The sequence below is a fragment of the Lagopus muta genome, chromosome 7, assembly GCF_023343835.1.
Source record: "Lagopus muta isolate bLagMut1 chromosome 7, bLagMut1 primary, whole genome shotgun sequence".
In the NCBI taxonomy this organism is placed as follows: domain Eukaryota; kingdom Metazoa; phylum Chordata; class Aves; order Galliformes; family Phasianidae; genus Lagopus; species Lagopus muta.
In genome coordinates, this window is record NC_064439.1 from 46308520 (window position 1) to 46328398 (window position 19879).

General features: G+C 49.3%; 1 protein-coding gene across 2 annotated transcripts in view; it reads left to right on the forward strand.

Annotated features, from left to right (window-relative positions):
- The first annotated feature begins 3283 nt into the window (after positions 1-3283).
- Positions 3284-19879, forward strand: part of TBX20 (T-box transcription factor 20) — a 36455-nt gene continuing 19859 nt past the window's right edge. The window contains exons 1-5 of one of the 2 annotated variants that reach the window (XM_048950796.1): positions 3284-5832; positions 7154-7388; positions 8544-8708; positions 13637-13745; positions 17630-17788. In XM_048950796.1, coding sequence (XP_048806753.1) covers positions 5706-5832; positions 7154-7388; positions 8544-8708; positions 13637-13745; positions 17630-17788 — 795 coding nt within the window. In that variant the 5' untranslated portion in view covers positions 3284-5705. Of the gene's footprint in view, positions 5833-6747; positions 7389-8543; positions 8709-13636; positions 13746-17629; positions 17789-19879 lie in introns of both variants that reach the window. The other variant, XM_048950795.1, reaches the window with a different exon arrangement.

Below are 19879 nucleotides of genomic sequence, written 5' to 3' on the forward strand. Positions count from 1 at the left end.
GAGGTCAGGGCTGCTCTTGCTGCTGCTGACCACCAGCTCTGTGCTCTGGGATTTGGCTGGGACAGGTGATATGAGAACACAGGAATGCTTGCAGTTTGCTTGGAGGCAGGGATATCAATAAGGGTGCAGGGATGGTCTTTGTCTCTGATATTGCCTTGCATGGGAGGAATTCCTTCTGCTCCACAGTTCTAAAACAGAGTGCTGGGCAGATAATGCAGTGCCATCCCTGCTCAACAGCGTCCCAAAGTGAGTCTAGCAGTGCTGATTTCTCTCATATCTCTGATTTGTGATAAATGATCTCTTTATTTTGGCGGAAAAGAGCTGTTTTCACATCTTTATACTTCCTATTGATTTGATCCCTAAAATATCCAACTTACATACGCTGCTATAAATTATGGTTGTATGCATTGGTTATGTCTAGTGAGCCATGATTCTACCCACCAAGTTACTTTTGCTTCATTCATGTATTACATAAATGCAACATCAGTCACAATTTTGTCAAATGTGGCAAATCTCTCTGTATCTCATCAAAAACCAAGCCTCAGTTTACATTCCATGAGGAGACTTGAGGCCAGTGCTTCCTCACTGATAAGACAGACTTCCAACTAACAAGTTCAGGCACCACAAGGCTACACACATCCCTCCTTCACAAAACCCACATTCATATGTATACTACATATAAACCATTGTAATTGTTGTGTTAGTTTCAACGTCACCCAGAAGTCTCATTTTCGTTCTTGCTAAGAGCTTTCGTACAGACCACAAATATTGCGTTACCACCACCAAGTCTCAAAAAACCCATTGGACCAGTGGTTTGTGTTCCTCCTCTATCCACACTAAGCAAACTGTTAATGTGAGCAGGGCTGGATTTTCACCTCTGCACGCCAGCAGTGACCAGAGTGGCTTTTGGGAATGTGTTACAGCTGTGGTTCCAGGTGGGCTGGTTTCCGTGCTCTGATGGAAGCAATGGGAGCAGGCTGGGCTGTGTTGCAGGGCTGGCAGCCGGGGCAGGAAGCACACAGCTTGTACACTTGTCTTCACACCGTTGAAATGAAAACGGTGCGGGTGCCAAGCTGCCAGCAGAGCTTGCGCAGAGAGCTGCACAAACTTGGGAACTGCTTTCCCCTAGCATTATTTACGACCAGCTTATTCTAAATAAGCCCTGTTTCACCCAACAAGCTCAGCCAGATAAATCAGCAGTATGCTATGGGTACTGAAATATGTTTTCCAAGCCCTAATCCTGAATACTTTTGAAACAGCAGGCCTTAGCACTGCACACTTTAAACAAAATCATTTGCATGCCAGAACACCCCATTGCAGCTCCCCATACTGTGCTGCCTCTCTCTGTGCTGCAGGAATGCTCTCCTCGTGTCCCCACGTGGAACCACACCAGCTGTGCCTGGCCATGCTCTGGCTGTGCCCTCTGTGCTGGGGCTGCAGTGGTGCTTCGGGCAGCAGATGGGGCTGCTCCCTGCATCTCTATTCTTTCTCGCTCTTTATATTTTGGAAACTGACAAACATTTTCTTTTGCCTCTCCCAGATGAGATCCGGGACACAAAGTGAGCACAGTGCATCACTGTGCAAAAACCAGAAAGTTTTCAAGAAGTGGCCGATAGCCTTTTCTTAATTTCTTCTACTGCCAGCTCTTGAAGCAAAACCCGTTGTCTTTGGGTGTGCTCCTGCTGCTGTGCGTTTGCAGAGGGAAAATGTGCAGGGGTCAGCAGTTTCAGAGGCAGGCTCTAATTTTAGGTTCTCAGCTTCAGATATTTTGGGACGGAACTTGGGACACAGCAAAAGAAGTGTTGAGGAGCCATAAATCTGGATGAAGTAAGCAACACCCAGCACCTCGCGAGCTGAAGACCTAAAACCAGAGACGCTTCTATTTAGAAGAGAAAAAAAAAAAGAAAGAAAAAAAAAGAAAAAAAAAGTCTTAGCATTGGCCAGATGCTGTTTTTCTTAGTTCTTGAGGTTTCTGTCCTTCCCCACACTTCCCGCTATTCCTATTTTCGTATCGCCGTCGCTCTCAGCACTGACATTCACCAACCAATCCATGGCCTGCAGAAGCCAGGGGAGAAAAACTGCCTCTTGTCTGAGTGTGCGTGGGACCATCACAAGAGTGGTTCTGAGCTCTGTTCTGAGCGTGTTCTGAGAAAACACTCCTTGTGTTTGCGTTGTGCTCCTTGAGATGGCACCAATCTGGATGCTTTTAATTGGCAACGTGTTGCTTGTTAATGTATTTTAAATATACAATTTATTTAAAAAAATTAAATACAAAGTAAACAAAATTTTTATATGCCCATCAGGTAATACAGTTTTAAAGTGTTTATTAGATAATTCTTAAGTTTAAAATTAAATGCAAAGATACGAAGCTATGAAAATACGAAAGGACGAAAATCTGGCACTATGAAAATACGAAATAGCCAATAGCTTGAAAAAGATAATTCCCAAGTTTCCCAACAAATGCCTGTTGCTGTTAGCAGAAAAGAAGAACGAGCCCAAAGAACCGGTCGTTGCTGGGAGCGTTGGAGCATCGCTCGGGCAGCCCCGCGTCCCTCTGCAGCGCGCAGCAGCCCGGTGCCGGCTCGCCCCAGCTCCGCCGCAGGATCGAGCCACGGCCGGGGTAGCGGGAGCTGCCCCTTTTTTACGTCTTTAAGATGAGCTCTGAAATGCAGGAGCGCTGTTTGTTTTGCAGGAAAACGATGGGGTGAAGGGGCGGTTTCAGTGTGCGGGGACCCTCGGGCTGCGCGGAACGTAACTAAGAGAGGGAGCATCGCCGGGCGAGCTCGGCTGTAGGGCGCAGCTATGTGCATACGGATGAACAGACGGATATATCCGTAGATGGACAGATAGATGTAGCTATAGTTACATATATAGTTGTGGTTTTGTTTGTTTGTTTTCTTCACGTTGAATTTTATTCCCATTTGAATTCTGTTCTCATCCGCTAAGTGAGCGAGCCACGTTTCGTGATTTTGAAGGACATTTCTCAATGCTTTTTTTTTGTGTGTGTGTGTGTCAAGAAATGGAAAACGCTTTATTTTGTACAAACAAATCACGCGACCATCCTCCCAGAGAACACTAAAGCCCGCTCCCTGCCCCCGAAACAGCTGGGACGGCGCACATAAAATGCGGTGCATTGAGTTCTTTTGGAGCCCTTCGCCGGGCGGGGCGGGAGCGGTGCGGGGCCGGGGGAAATGCGGATCCCGCGGGCGCAGCGTGGGTGCTGCCGAGCCCGGGCCGGGATAAAGGGTTTGCAGCCGTTCCTGGCGGCTGTCACAACGCGAAGCGATCACGAATTGAATTAAACGAGGGTGCCCGTTCCCCTCGAGCCGGCCGCTGCTGCTCCGGGTTACGGCGGCGGAACGCTGCGAGGGCAACGCCGGGTGCGCGTCCGTTCGGTGCGCGGAGATTGCTTCAACCCGACCTGAAATCGACGGGAGCTGCACACGGACGGAGGTTAAACTCTTTGAGAAAGTGTCGTCTGTCTCGTTAGGAGCGAGGGCTGACCAGGGAGCGGGTCTGTTGCGTGGGTCGGGGTCGGGGTGAGGAGCGTTTTGACGGGGTCCTCCCGCCTGGGAGACCTCGGGTGTGCGTGTGTGCGTGCGTGTGTGCGTGCGTGTGTGTGTGTGTGTGTGTGTGTCCCCGTGCCCGCTCCGCGCATACAAAGCCGCTTCCGTCCGCCGCCTGCGATGTGCGAATAATTTTCGTCGGGGAGTTACACGGAACGGGAAAGCTTTTAGCACATTATCCGCCCGCAATTGGGCTCTAATCTCATTGCCAGCCCTCGGGTATTAATAGAGCCTTTCTCTTCCCAGCATGGATTTGCATCGGGGAGATACCGAATCGGCCGCCTCTCTTGGTGGCGGCCGTGTTTTCCACGGCAAAAGGCAGCGAGGGGTCTTCGTGTAATTGGGGGTGGGGGGAGGAGATGGAAGTGTTTTTAAATCTCGGGGGGAAGTATAATGAAATGGCTCTGCCGTGCCAGAGGGACGCCAACGGCAAACCTCTGGGTGTGCTACTCAGAAAGAGCTGCGGTGCTCGTTTCGTGTGCTTTGCAGCACTGACGGATTTCGTTCAAACGGGTTCGCAGAAGGCGAAACGCTCCGTCCCGCTCGGGCGAAGCGGTGCTGCCGAGGGGGGCAGCGACAAAGAGCGGTGACATCCCCGGGGATCGGGGGGCAGCGGGCACCCCAAGCCCGACATCCCAAGCCCCGGCGATCCCAGCTCGCGGCCCCGCTCCACGCGCGTCTCCGCCAGGCCCGGGTGGGGCGGCCGGAGCCGGCCCCCCATTCGTTGCCCCGGGGAGTGGGGGGCCAGACGGGCCTCGTTCCCTCATCCTCATCAAAACCGAGAATTTAAAGGTTCTCGCCGGACGGAGAGAAACCCTGCCCAGCTCGCAGATCTGCTTTCTCTCTCTCTCTCCCTCTCTCGGGGAAGGACCCCGTTTGAAACAAAACGAAGCCCCACTCTGCACACTCCGCACGTTGTACCGGCGGGGTCCCGGTTCCGGCTCCTCAGGAAGGCACGGGTAGGGCCGGGTCAGACCCGCACCGTGAGCCACGAACAGTGCCGCACCTGCATGGCAGCCCCCGCCGGGCCGGGCGCTTTATTGCCCCGCTGCCCTGGACGGAGAGGAGCGGCCGGGCGGCAGTGCCGCTGCTGGGCTCTACGTTCGCCCCATCCGTGAGAGTGGAAGCCCAAAGAGCTGCCGGATCTCCTACGAGGCAAAGCGAGATCTCCTCTGTACATATATATATATATATATATATATAAAATTTTATTTTTGTATTGAATACGCATTTGTCACGTAGTGTATATATATGCATTGAGGGAGCTCTGCTGATGCAAAGGCAGCTCCGCGGATGCTCTTGAGCGATCCCAGCAGCGCGCTGCTGCCCCTGCAGCTCTCCCGGACCCCGTTTTGAGTTTAGAAGGTGGAACTTAGCTACAAATTCGCGCCTGCCCTTGACTCGTTTCGGGGAGCAAAGCCGTTCTGTTTATTTTATTCGAGGAACTTCAGTTACATTCCCGCTTCTTTATTTACGGACAAGTGCTCACATGGTGCTGTGGTGCTGTGCAGAGCTGGGATTTGGGCTCCACGGTCCTTGTGGGCCCCTTCCAACTCGGGACGTCCTGTGGTTCTGTGTCTCTGTGACTCTGAGAGCTGAAGGGAGCACGAGTCCGTTCCCATCGCCGCCCCAGAGCAGCCCTCAGCTGTGACTCTCCTGGATCTCCTCGCTCTGCGCGCTCCACCAGCAGCACTCGGTGCGGGGCTGGGGCCGCGCTGGGACTCCGCGGGACCGGCACAAAGCACGGGGGATTCCGCTACGGGAAAACCGACGCCGAGAGCGGGGCGGCCCGGGGGAGCTCAGCGCCCGCGGAAAGAGCGCGGGGACGGCCGCCCCCTGCCCACCCCTCCTCCTCCTCCTTCTCCTCCTCCTCCCGCATCCTCCTCCTGCTCCATCCTCCTCCTCCTCCCGCCTCCGCCCCCTCCTCCGCGGCCGCGCCGAGCCCGGGGCCCTTGACGTGTCCCGCCGCCGATTGGCCGCCGGCCGATAGCATCTCGGCGGCCGCGCGTTAAGGCGGGGGAGAGCGCGGGCCCGGCTGCAGAGAGCCGCTGCGACGGGACGGGACGGGACGGGACGGGACGGGACGGGACAGGACAGAGCGGAGAATAGCGGAGTCGAGCCGCCCCGGCGGGGCTCGCCATGGAGTACACACCGCCCCCGAAGCCGCAGCTCTCGTCGCGGGCCAACGCCTTCTCCATCGCCGCCCTGATGTCGAGCGGCAGCTCCAAGGACAAGGAGGCCGCCGAGAGCACCATCAAGCCGCTGGGTGAGAGCGGGTGGGCGGGCGGCGAGCGCAGGTGGGCGGCGGGGCGGTGGGTGAACGGGACCCGGCCCACGCTCCGGCCCGGCTTTGCCTCTTCCAGGCTCCCCGCGGAGAACCGCTCCGCCAAAGCCGCTTCTGTCTTTTTTTCGTCGCTTTCGGGAGAGGCTGCTCGGAGCACAACCCCTTTCGTGGGTCCCTCCGTGTTCCATTCCGCTGTTTTTCTTTCTCGGGTTTCGCTATTCGTAGAATAATCTCACACTCCGAGGTAGCAGCGTTTCCGTCTTCTGCTGCGACATAAAGCGCTTAAATATGCAAAGCGAATGACCCATGGTTCTCAAAGTCAAAGAAAAGAAGCCCCGGGGTACACAGGGAAGGACAAAACTGCCCGCAGCCCTCAAAGCCCCTCGCTCCCAGCGCTAGCTGCGGGCTCCGAGCGGCAGCGTCAGCCTGCGGCATCCGGGCCGGGAGTTAGGGGTGTTTCTGGCGATTCCGGGTGACTTTCGGGTGAGCGATTTGGCTTCTCTGCGATCGCCCGCATTCCCGTTCCTGACGGATATCAAAAAGACGCCTGCACCCCCCTCTCCGATCTGTGCGCTTTGCGTCCCTTGCGCGTATCCAAGAGAGCGCAGAGCTCTACAAGAAATCAGCATCGCGCTCGCAGGGCCACTGCCCGACGTGAACGTTGGGCTGGGGGCCGGGAAGGGCCGCTCTCTGTGCGTTCCCCCCGAGTCCCCCGCCCGGGTATTCCGGGGATCCATCGCGAACTTTATTTCTTTGCTGAGGCACGGTGCAGGCCGGCTGTGCCACAGTGCTCCTGTTGGGAACATTTAAGCGGGCTAAGCTTGGCTATTTCTCTCTCTCTTTCTCTCTCTCTCTCTCTCTCTCTTTATGATTACTATTATTTTATTTTATTTTTAGAAACGTTCGCTTTATCGTTTTTCAAACTTTTTTAACCCATTTCCCCACGCCATTCACTTAGAAATCTAAGCAAAACGACTGTCTGTACCCCGGCTTCTATTACCCGGAGATTTGGGGGAAATCCCCTTTCCAGTCTCACTCCGGGGCCGCCCTCAGCCGTCGCGCCCCACAGCCGGGGTCGGCTCCGGGCATCCTTCCCCTTTTTTGGGGTGGATGAAGGGCTGGAGCCAGCCTCCCCATATTCTAGCTCAAATCACCAGCCGGAGGAGCAGCGCGGCTCTGCGGGAGCGCTGGAAGGAGGGGCCCGACCGAGCGAGAAATGCCTCCTTTTTGGAAAGCTCTTTTTTGCCGGCAGCCAGCCCGGCTCAACGTCCCCTCACTGTCTCCTTTCCCCCGAACCCCGCAGAGCAATTCGTTGAGAAGTCCTCCTGCGCGCAGCCTCTGAGCGATCTGTCCGGCCTGGAGCCCCACGGGGACTTCAGCGGCAGCCCCTCGGCCCTGTGTACCGAGCCCCTCATCCCCACCACCCCCATCATCCCCAGCGAGGAGATGGCCAAAATCTCCTGCAGCCTGGAGACCAAGGAGCTGTGGGACAAGTTTCACGAGCTGGGCACGGAGATGATCATCACCAAGTCCGGCAGGTACGGCTGGCGGCGGCCCGACAGCAGCGCCCGGGGGGGAGGGAAGGGGAAGAGTTGCAGTGATAAAAAGAAGCAAAAGAGAGAAATTTGAAAAATAAAGGGGATGGGGGGGGAAATAAAGATGAAAAAAGTCCCAGCTCCCGGCTGTGACCCGGGAGCGCAGCGCGAATAGGAGTGAGAGCAGCGCGCGCTGCGCTGCGGGGTGCGCAAAGGGAGAGCCGTGCGGTGCGGTGGAGCTTTGGTTGTGCCCGGAGCTGCCCGCACGCAGCTGCGCCGGGCTCCCGGCTGTGAGTGCGGGGCTGTGCCGGCACGGACATGGCACGGAAAGCGGGGATTATCCCCGCTCTCGTTTGTAAATAGTACGCAGAAGGACTCCAGGCTTTGCTGTCGCCTCAAACCGTTTTTCCAGGGAGGTTTTCGTGTTGGTTTGGCTGCGCGGGGGAGCCGAGCATCTGCTCGGGGTTGGTCCCGAAGCGACTCGTTCGGAACGGAGTTTGCTGACTGGTTCTCTAAGGAACGGCTCCGCACCAGTGTCTGTTAAAAAAATAACCCCAACGGATATATAAAACCTGGAATTTGAAGCTCATTTAAAAATATATATATGTCGAAAGTTGTTTAAAGCTGTTTCTGGTCTACGGCAAAAAGCTTACACTGAAAAAACTGTGAAATTTGTCAAAATGTTAATGCCGAAGGGAGAGCTGAATTCTCAAAACGCCTCTCAGAAATACTGTAGGAATGCATCTAAGATCAGCGAGCATGTTTGCTGAATTAAGTGCTGCGTTACTGCTCTAGCTCCAGCATGTATCTCATTAAAAATAGATTTGAATCAGTATTTCTTTGGCGCTACGATTTTCTGGAAGCACAGTGTGCTGTTAATAACCAGGCAATAATCGTGGTCTCCTTTACTTTTTCACTTTTGCCATTTCTCCTTTTGCTTTAAAGAAATCGTTTGAACTTCAAGCAGCACTTCTGTGCATATTGCAGAGGTGCACAGGATGCAATTTCTGTCACGCTGTAGCAATATTGGTAGATGCTTTCATTTTATTTTATTTTTTTCTATGAGATTTGAATAGAAATTTCCTTCGTAGCAGCTTTTCTGAAGCGCTTCATTCTGTCCCCTGTCCCATATTTATTTCCTGCTTTCCTCTCTTGCAGGAGGATGTTTCCCACGATCAGGGTTTCTTTCTCGGGGGTGGATCCTGAAGCCAAGTACATCGTGCTAATGGATATCGTTCCGGTGGACAATAAGAGATACAGATATGCCTACCACCGCTCCTCCTGGCTGGTAGCTGGGAAAGCTGACCCTCCGCTCCCAGCAAGGTTTGTGGGCTCTGCAGCTGGATTTCTCCCCTTCTCTTCCCTTTATTTATTCATTCCCCCCTCCCTCCCCCTCCTTCCTGAAATACCTGCTGTTAATCTTTGATGCCGTTTGCAAACAGCGCTCTGAGAGCTCGAGTCCGTGCCCGACAAACTCGATCTCAGAACTCTGATTAATTTCTGTGGTGCAGAGTGGGGCCTCAGATCTTTGCTTGAGGGCTGATTTATACCCAGTGTTCGAAGCTGAACGGGGTTTGGCCAAAAGCTCTTGCGTATTTGCGTGCGTTTCTAAAGGAAGCTGCTGGCTGAAGGCTCTTTTATGCCTATATGTATTTTTAAATGAAGTTTACCTCAATTCAGATCAGAAAAAAATTTCAGAAACCCATTGCTTTGTCCCTGGGTTTGTTCTGCCCTCCCCGCTATGTCTGACCTTGTAATTTAACGCTATCCAAATCCGGCGGCGATGCCACGTTACAGTGCAGCACTGCTTATGTTTGGCATCACATTATTTCTTAAAAACGTGTCCAGTGCTTACTGACCACTCTTGCCTTTAGTTGTCCCTTATGGAACAAGCGAAGCGTGGGTCAGTCCTATGGCACAGAGGGTTTCTTATTGAGGATCTGTGGCAGACCTTGAGACTTTAGGGGACAAAAACAAAAACAAACCCACCGACAAACGAAGCTGTTTTCTCCACACCAACACCTCTTCCGTACAGAAGCAAAATGCTGTAGGAAACGAATCTCCGTGAGCATTCCCTTACTGCTGTTGATAAATATGACTCCTCCCTGCACGGGGAAGCCGCCGTTCCAGGCAGAGTGCAGCAGTTCTGTGGCACATCCCCTGCACGGCACGGGATCACAACGCGACCGGCGCTGCTCAGCTAGAGCTGTGGCTGTACGGGGGCAATGCCTGGCTCCATGCAGGCATCGAGGGCAGCGCCAGGTGCCTTAGCCCGGGGCTGAGATCTTGCTTATTAGAGAGAGAGACGTTAGGAGTGAAGGAAGGAGTGGCAGCGCTTTGTTTGGATGGGTTTGGGGACCGAAGGCTGAGAGATTTCCTTGTTGGAGCAGCTCCGCTGAAATCCTGCTGACTGCTTGTCTCTGAAGGCGGCTCGGGGAAGTACGCAGGAGGCGTGCAGGGAGAAGCTGTTATTAAAGCAGTAACCCAGGAGTTATGGCAGCTTTGTTTTTGTGGCCAAAAGCTCCTTCCTGCAGCGTGGTTGGCGTCAGAGGGCTTCAGCTGGGGTATTGTAATGGGCACTGATCAAACCCCACGGAAAATACATGGGTCCTGCTCCAAAGGAGTCAGCATCAAAAGAAAAAATAGGGGAAGGACAGAAATAGTTTCAGGGCAGGCTTCTCCCTTTAGCATTTGCTTTTGGGGTACCCTTACATAGGCTGCTGATGCACACATGAACTGGCTCAATGGGGAAATATTCACAAGAGTATAAGATAAGAGACCGATCCTTTGAAATAATGAGCAACTCCTTTCCTGCTAGCCGCTATAGGGCTGGGGTCAAACCTTGCTGGAATTTAACATTAATTACCACTGTCTGGTGGCAGCTCTGTAAGGTTCCTGTTGGGTCAGTGCTCCTCTGTACAAACGTGTACCTCTGCTGCACATCTCACTTCTTTTTCGGGCTGTTCAGCCAACAGGCTGATGGCAGACACAGTTTCCTTCTCCTTTGTATGCACGGTGCCATGTACATGCACTTTCTGCTCTTTAAATTATTCGGTAAGGAAAGCTTGGCAAGAGGTGGAGCATGCTGCTGTTTGCATTACCGATGCTGCTGGCAGAGTGCTGGTACCACTTTTGAGGTAGGAGGCCTCCATCCTGCTCAAGCAGAAAGCAGCACCATTCCCATCCTGAATGGATCTGCTCCTGCTGTGATAAGAGTAGCCCTGCCAGCAGCACTCTCTCACACCCCCAGGCACACGGCTGTGTCCCCCCTCACCTGAGCAGGTCCCGTATCTGTGTGGGTACCACTGCAACCTGAGGATTGCTCAGGACTCCCCTTATGCCTACCTGAAAGGCTCTGCAGAATCAAACCTGTGAGTTGCTCTGCTCTTTCTTATTATAAAACTAACTTTCAGCGCTAAGCCAGCCTTCCTCAGAACTGAACAGTACGCTGTGATTCCCTCTGAAAGATGAGCCCTTCAGGGAACTTGCTGCAAGAAGCAGTAATATCCCTGCCTTCCTGCTGTCAGACAAGTTTGTGCTGCAACGATCACTTGAATACAACTACTTTTCAGAGAGTCCTTTGTCAATCTGCTAGGCTGCTATCTGGAAATAGAATTCCTGTGTGATACTTCATGTTTGTTCTTCCACATTGCTGAGGCTTTGAGAAAGAATCATCAGTTTCATAAGTTTCAGCATGTACATTTGTTTGCCCCTCTTCTTTTTCATCCCCTTTCTTTCACTTATAAAGTTCTTTTCTCTCATCCCCCCCCACCACACACACTTCCATCTACGTATTTTATTTGGTTGCAGTAAGCTGCCCATCATCATTTATTTAATGGAATTGTAGTGTTTGCATGCTTACGGAGGAAATTTTTTAAAGGCATTGTACTTTGAAAATTATCTGTTTGGGTCACAGATGTAATTAAAAGCAACATGTGTAGAAGCTTTAGGGCTTGTAGGACCAGAACAGCTGCTAAGCTAAACAGAAGCAGAGCACTGCAGCACTCCCAACTATGCGAGAAGGAAACCGTACCCAAACCTGGGCTGTATCACGAAACACCGTGGAGCAAATTCACAACCAAATAAGGCTCCTGAAGCTGCAGTGAGCTCGGGCGAGCGATCCCCGCATCCGGCCGTGGGCAGCAGAGCTCACGCAGCTCTGGGGTTGTTTTGTGTGCAGCGCAGGAATGCGCGCGTTTATTTCTCTAATCCACCCGCATCAGCATTCCCTGCCTCAGAGGGCAATGCATTTAGCTGTGAGCCCTCTGCTGCAGGGTCGGGCTGCAGGAGAAGCGTGCAGGGAGGTGCGGTCAGCCAGGTGGAGCCACGCGTGCAGCGGGATTGGAGGCATGCGGTGCATCAGCATGGAAGAGCCAGGTTTATTACACGTGTGCCTAACCACTATTGGGGTGCCAATCCTTCTGCTTCTTCCTTGCGAGCTCGTTGCTAACTCGTTCACAGCATGAGTGCTGTGCCAGCCATTAACTGTGTATGGCATAAAACAATGGTGCTCGGCTTGTAGGCACACAACAATCCTGACTCGCTCCCCAAGTGCATATTTGAAATAGTTTGGCTTTTTGGTCCCAATTAGCCAAACCTTGCTGAGCCTGATGCTCTGTGATCACAGTAAACAGCATTAGCTATCCAGACATGCAAAATTAGGAGTCAGGCTCCAAAAAAAAATCATGAGACTGGCTGCAAAGATGCAGGGGCTGGAAGCGATATGGTCAGGATTGTTTTTTCTTTGCCTTCTGTAATTTGAGGCTTCAAAAATTCACGTTTTGACTGTTTTATACAGGAAAGCAAAGTGGATTTTCATAAAAGATCTTAGGTTTTCAGGCGCACTGTTATGTCCTCACGAGCTTTGCTCTACAGCTGGGAGCAGGGAGGACCCTGTGTGTTGGGCTCGCTGGCACAGCATCCCTCCCATGGGTGCAGCTGCACCAGTCGAGCGGTGCTGTGGATCAAGAGAAGGAAAACATCCTGCCCGCCTGGAGCGAGCCGTGCCAGTAAAGCTTCAGTTTCACCAGCAGGACTGTGCCTTGTGGATTCTGTTGGCAAAACAGCGAGCCCACGATCATATCTCTTTCCCCTCAGAGCAGCAGAGCGCTGCCTCAGGGGGCTTTAGCTCAGCTGTTTGCTGATTAGGGACCTGCATGGTTCCTCAAGCAGCTAAGCCTCATCGTTTTGAGGGTTTTCTATTCTCCTTTTGCTTAACTAGAATCATGGCTCAATGAAAAAAAAAAAAAAAAAGCAAACAAATTCTCTCTGTTGGCCAGCATCTCAGCCCTGCATGATAGAGGGAATCTCTTGGTGTGGCCAAAAACACTGTCTGTAGAGAGCCAGGCCCTCTGCAAGTGATAACACGCACCGACAGCAGCAGAACCAGCCTGGTTTGCACTGGCTGAAGCTCTAATTCAGCCCTTAATTGGCTATCTCAAAAGCACTTTCAAGTTAAATCATTTTTATCAACGTATTATTCGTATAAAATCATTGTTTTTAAATAGGCCGGCACTTGCACTGCGTCTAGTCATAATGTATATATCATTCTATCTACATGTCTTCCTTACTTCCTTTTCTTCTGCTTAATTTCCTAGGTTGTGGGCTGTTAATTACAGAGTTGCAATTAATTTCTTTCATGTCAGACCACTGTCCTGGACCGCAGCCCTCAACCTCTTATAAACACACGTCACCACAGCCAACGTGTGATCGAATGCAGGTTAAAATCATTATCACGGCTTAATGTTACATATAAAGAAAAATGCATTTTTATCTGCATTCCCCCATTATCTCTCTAATGACACTGTGTTTTTTCTCTTGGAGCTGCAGTCATTGTTATTTTAAGTGCTTGTTAGTACAGCTGTGGGGAAAGACGATCAATTTTTCATTTGGGAAAAGAAGCAACAGTGACCGTTAGTTAATGTCTCCATTTTAGATAACTGGATAAAATAATAGCTACGGCCAGGGAGCAATCTAGCACTTGGTCACAGAATTCTTCATTAAGTTCCTGTGAACTAAACAACTTCAGGCATCTGCTTTGCTGCCTTTCATTAATGGCATTCATTCATTTGGGCAGATTGCGTGCTTCTTGCTGTACTAGCAGATCTGTATTGCCCAGAGCTCTCAGGAAACCTACTGCTGTGAAACCATGCCACATCTTGAAAGCAAAATCTTGCTTTGGATTTTCCTATGGAGATGGTACCTATTTGAGTCGAGTTTTCATGCGGAGGCCTCTTCCCTGTGTCTTTCAGGCTGTACGTGCACCCCGATTCCCCGTTCACAGGTGAGCAGTTGCTGAAGCAGATGGTGTCGTTTGAGAAGGTGAAGCTCACGAACAACGAGCTGGATCAGCATGGCCACGTGAGTAACCCTTTTTGGGGAAAGGACCCGGAGAAACAGCGCTCTGCCACCGCATCCATTGGGGATGGGGAAACACCTGGGGTGGAGCTGAGCATTTCAGTGAGGGAGAGAAGGGAGGACTGAGCTTTGTGCTGTGCTCCTGCCTTTGCCTTGCTGAGACTTGGCAGCAGGCTTAGCCACCCACACTGGCTTACAGGCTTGTCCCTGTGTGCTTGGAAGATGCCTCTCATTGCAGGCCATCTCTTAGGGTTGGGTTCATCCACAGGAACTCTTTTACCTCCAGACTCAACACAAGTTGGGCGTGGAGTTAGCAGAAAAGACACCACAAGAAGGAATATGGGATTATGAAATGTGCCTCAACAGCTCTTGAGATAACTGTGGGATGCCTGAAAGTCAGCGTACCACAGCATTCACTTGTCACTCTGGACAAAACTGGCCCCAAAAGAAATTTGGTCTTGTTGGTACCAGCCTGGTGTCACGAGACCTAGCTGGAAACCAGTGGATGGGCTTATGGGCTGAGAATGGGGGAGTTAAAAGGAAAGAGTCTAAATGCAGGGTCAGTAAACGAGGTGTCAGGATGAGGGGGCTCATTTTGAGCTCTGACACGTGCTAGGAGGTAACTGACTGGTAAAGCAGAGCAACAGGGGTGTCCATGGTGTCAGCAAGGCCCCCACAAAGTGCTGCTTGTTGCTTTTGCGGGCTGGCTGAGGTGGTAGCCAATTGCCGGAGCTGCACTTGGTGCTAACAATTCTCATCTGAGAGAAGACTTGTGATCATTTCAAGACCTAAAAATTGAATCACAATCATTTGCATTTAAAAATCCTCCTAGAAACAAGCAACCAAAAAATAATTTCTTTAAAAAAACGCTCAGCTAGATGCCTATGTGTTGTTCTTTGTTAAGCTCTGTGTGTGGATATATTTTTCTTGAATCCAGTTCCCAGCACTGCTCCCTTCCTAGCAGAGGGACTAGCAGAGGCTGTCTTTTTTTCCCCCCTCTTATTTCATAGCCTGTAGAAGGGCAAGGCTGAAGATTTGTGGGCTCTTTCACCGAGTGATGATAGAGCAGTATATGTGCGCATTTAAAAAGAAGCATTTTTCATCATAACAGGGGCCATGTGTGCCTCTAATAAAGGGCTTGAAGCAGTGTATCGCACACTAGTTAGGAGCGGTGCAGTTCCCAGAAGCCCAGATGAGTATAAAAAAGAAGTCGGTCTGCGAAGCTGTCGGGAATAGGGACACATAACAGAGCAAGATGTCAGTGTTGTGCAGGCAGGCAGCGGGGGAACATGGCCTGCAGCGGGTGAGGTGTGGCCGCTGGTTCACTTCCCAAGTGGCGGAGGTGGAAGGCTTTCGAAGTTAATGGAAAAGTTTTGCACATTTGGTTAAGAATAAGCCTGGAAGGCTTGATCCTGTGTTGAGATTTGTGTGACAGATATTATGCTATCGTGGAGCACTCCCTTTTTAGTGTTTTGCCGTGTTTTATGTTCCAAATGAGGGTGTCAGGTTTTATGTGCTGCCTTATGAAGCTGTGTAAATGTCATGTCTGGATGCTCTATAGAATGAAGGAGCAAATTCTTCCTCTGAAGCCTTTAAAGGATGTTTGCTGTGGCATGGCAAATGTGGCTGCTGAGGTCCAAGACAAGGGAGGAATGGAAATGCCTCTTTAAAATTTGCCTTTCTGTTTGAAAGAGTTGTGCTTTGCTGATGAGATCTTTTTAATTGTCCTGCTATAACGTTAATTACGTTTGATGAGGCGTGTCACTTCCTGAGGAAGCTTTAATGACCTAAAGCCTGTCTTTAAATACTAGTTACGGGTACAGCAGTTAGAACCAGCCTAATTTCAGTTTGTTCTAGCGGCTTGCTTTCTCCATCATCCAGAAGACAGTTTTGGTTGTGAAGGTAATTGCGGTGTTTTATTTGTAGAGTGCTTCAGTTTCCTGAAAAGGAATCTGAAGAAAAGAGAGGCATTTGTTTGCTTTACCATTTGTTTGTTTTCTCTTATTCTGAGACTTCTGGAGTTGGCAAGCGTTGCTGCTGTGTATCTTCAGCAGCACACATAACCCCACAGCTATGTACATTTTCTCCCCAAGCATCAAGCAGAAGTCTTATCTCTGTGTGCATGACATACAGTTTGCACCATGGAAACACTTGCAGATATCCTTACCAGAGAAAGGAAGTGGCTCTCGCCTCTGGATTTCTGCAGCGGAGCAAGTAATTCCTCTTTCTTTCTGCTTGTGATACACTGATGAGCACGACATTTTTTGGATTTCTGGTGATGGTTTTCACACTGGCTGTTTTTTCCTGGGACTTTTGGCTGCACTCAGTTGTGGTGGCATTATTTCTGGTTTATGGTGAGGTGAATCATGAGTGTATACATTATCATAATTGCTTTTCTGGCATTTATGATAGCAAAACTTAAACAGATGAATGTTTGCAGAAGCAAACATGGAGGTGTGAACACAGGCAACTGTGAAAGCTGGGATTTCAGAACAGCCACAGGCGGTTACGCCCGGGCGTTTCTTAAAGTTAACCTGGCAGAAGTTAGGAACCTATAGGCTTTTAAAAAGCAAACCTTGCCCAGCAACTCTTCCTGAGCTAATGTGGAAGGTGGATTCCCAGCACAGTTCTCAGATTCGAAGGATTTTGCAGCTGGCATCCAGATTGCCTCTGGTGACTGGCCTGCCGTCGGTGGGAGCCAGTTGCCCACAAGGTCCATCTGACCCCTGCTAATCCTAAAAGGACCTGTTCTGGCCACCTCCACACCTGAAGTGTCAGCATCGGGGCAGATGGGATGGCCGGGGGCCTGTGCTCATGCTGAATAACCAGTAAGCACTCAATGCAGCCAGCTGCTCCAGGTTGTTCCCATGACATCCAATGATGCTTTAAGGTGGTACCTTTGTGCAGTCTCCACTGAGTGCAGCCTGTGTGACCCCTGCAGTCACAGTGCATGTCATAGCAATATTTGGCCCCAGAGGAAAAACGAGGACATGCAACCTTTCCTATTTACTGAGCTAGCACAAAGTACTGCCCTGCTTCTGCTGTGTTTCAGCTGAAGTTAACGCTTCCCAAGGAATGCACATTAGCTATTCCAGATGTACAGAGCTGGCTGCAGTGTAGTTATGGCCCCTGTAAAATAGAACCACCCACTCCTTTGCCAATTTAGTCTTGTGACTGTGATTATATCCAAAACAAGGACTGGTGCAAGCCGAACTCTGTATTTAATTCTTATATTGTAATGCTGTGGTTAGAGGCAGCCAAAAAGGCCTCCATCCCATGGTAATTCAAGCAAATGGGAATCGCTGTTTGACGCCAGTGAACATTGGAATTGGTTTGTTGGTACATTAAGTTTAGAATTATTTCGGGGGCCCACAAACAAGAATTAATGAGACAAAATGGAAAAACTTGGTCATTTGGGGTTTCTGTACTAGTTTCCCTTCTTGGTAGTTTATGGTGAAGAATATCTATCATGTAGGTTGCTTTAAAGGCTTGCTACAGTATGAAGATCTGGGAAGTTTTATTTTTTGGTCAGACAGTTTGTGCTGGCAATGGTGGTTTTTATTTTTTGGGGGGGTGATTCTTGGCTTTCTACAGTCAGCACCTGCATGATTTTGTAGACGTTAGGGCTTGGTCATACACTTTCAAGAATAAAATACCCACATTTGCAGGTGAAACCTGCAAACTAGGTCCCATACAAGCAATAAGATCGGGTAGGTAACACATTTCATCTGTAGGAATAGGTACTCATGTTCCAAAAATGGACGCTTACCAGTAACATGGGAGGCAGAGGAAACCACCTCTTCAACTTCTTCTACAGCTTCATTATAGTCTTCAAGGGTCTTGTTAATCTTCCTCTCAGGGCAGTGTCATGTAACTCTTTCTTGCAGATCATTTTAAACTCCATGCACAAGTACCAGCCAAGAGTCCACATCATTAAGAAGAAAGATCACACGGCTTCTTTGTTAAATCTGAAATCCGAAGAGTTCAGGACATTTATCTTTCCAGAGACAGTTTTTACTGCTGTCACAGCCTACCAGAATCAATTGGTGAGTACAGTTGCTAATTTGCACAGATACAGTTAAATGCCACCCTGCTAAAAATTCCCTTTTTCCCCAGTCTCGTCTAGGAAAGTTTCTGATAGAACCTACCTTTCCATTCTAACAGTGGCTTTGGCTGGCTTCATTCATATTCAGAAGTCATCCTTATGTACACAGATAGTTCTGCTAACTTCAAAGGGACGTAAGGATTATTCACGGGAATGAAGATGACTTGAAAGGAGCTTTCATTTTTATTCCTTTCTTTCTATACAAGGCAGTTTGCATATTATCATTCTGTCCTTTTCTAATTATAGTTCATTAAGGAACCATTTTTATTCAAAGTGATCTTTCATGCCATGAGCTTTCATGCTGCGCAATACGCTGGTTTGCACGTCACGATTTCATGGGTTTAAAAAGTTGACTGATGAAGCTTTAAGGCTCAAATCTAAAGGAAATCACCCAGAGATACACTTTTCAGAGGCTGCCCAGATTACATCCAGATGTTTGAATTTCAATTTGCATGCCAGTGAATAATGTATACAAAATGGAGGAGATCAAAACAATGGATTGCTAATGAGTAATTTTAGGAAGTATATAAACAATTGGAAAGCAGAGGCTTTACTTAACAGTGGGTAGAGCTTTAATATTTAAGTCAGTAGAAACATGTCGTTGGCTTCAGTGCGATTCAAAATGTATTTAAGAGGATGAATGTCTTCTGCATTTCAAAAAGAGAACCCTTTCCATCTCTAATTCCCCCAAGTTAAGAAAAATTTAAGAAGTACTGTCCAAACATGTGGGCAGGCAGCATCCTGGAGTCAAAGAACCTACTGTTTTCTTAAAGAAGTCTGCGCTTCTTAATATAAAGAAATACTAACTCATTTCCAAATGCCGTGGACAAAATGAAGCTACAGCACGAGGGTTCAAATAAGCTGTGGATGCAGCAGTTAGTTCCTGTGACAGACCCCACATCCAGCTTTAAGGCTCCAACATCTGATGTGTTGACTGTAGACTCAGGTTCAGCACACGACAATCTCAAAAAACATATAGTTTGAACATTTGGGTAGATTTTTTCCTTTTAACTGTCTGTACAAACTAGTAGAACACAGGAGGCACTAAGCTAGCTAAACCTGCATTTATTTCTATAGGATAGATTTATGTTTACCATCGATATTTATGTAAGAGATGTTTCCAAACTAACCTTCCCAAAGAACATGCAACGAGTCCTGGAAAATTTCTCAATGGAACATCTCCGGAACCCCTAGAGGTTGATGCTGTCATTTTATTTATGACTAATGAAAATGGAGCCTTTTTTCATTTTTGCCATTTCTTTCAGAACTGTTTTAAGGAGGGGCTGATTACATTTCTGGAGGTTATTAGATAAAAGCTAAATACATTACACTTTCAACAAACTATCTCATAATTTAAGATTTAAAGGGCATGCATTTATTTAAACAGTCAAACCACTGCCACAGAGTTGAATTGTAGGTCAAATTTCATTTTAAAATGCTTTCTAGCAGATGTTCTCTGATTGTTTGTGAGACAGTCTCTCAGGAAAAATATGGCCATAAATGATTGCGAGTCTCATCTGGCTTTGGTGAATACAAAAAGTTTCTCTTGTGATGTCATACCAAATTTTTAATATTGGGAAAATGGAAGTATGATTGGTGAAAATACACTCAAGAGATGAATAGAAATCCTCAGGATTCTGCAGTACACTTGGCTCAGCGTGCCAGTGATCTAAGTCAATCGAACTAGTTAGAGCTTGTCTTTTTGCAAGGTAGCTTTCAAGTCCTGCCACTAAAATGTTCCCCATACGTGAGGCAGCAACCTGCTGCTCTTCCCAGCATTGCTGCAAATCTGGCACATAGGCTTCTCAGGAGGTGGATGACACTGCACCTGGCTTGCTGAGCTGTTGCAAAGCTAGTGCTGAGGATAGTTGTCCCTGAGAGTGTTTGCAAGGCAGAACAGCCCCAAAACCTCAGCCAACGCTGAGGTCCTGTGCCATTTGACCAGCCTCCAGTGGACAACCGTGGGCTTGATGGCAACGTGATTGTCTAAGGATTTGGAAAAGAACCCTTTCCTTTTTGAGTCTGTAGGGCC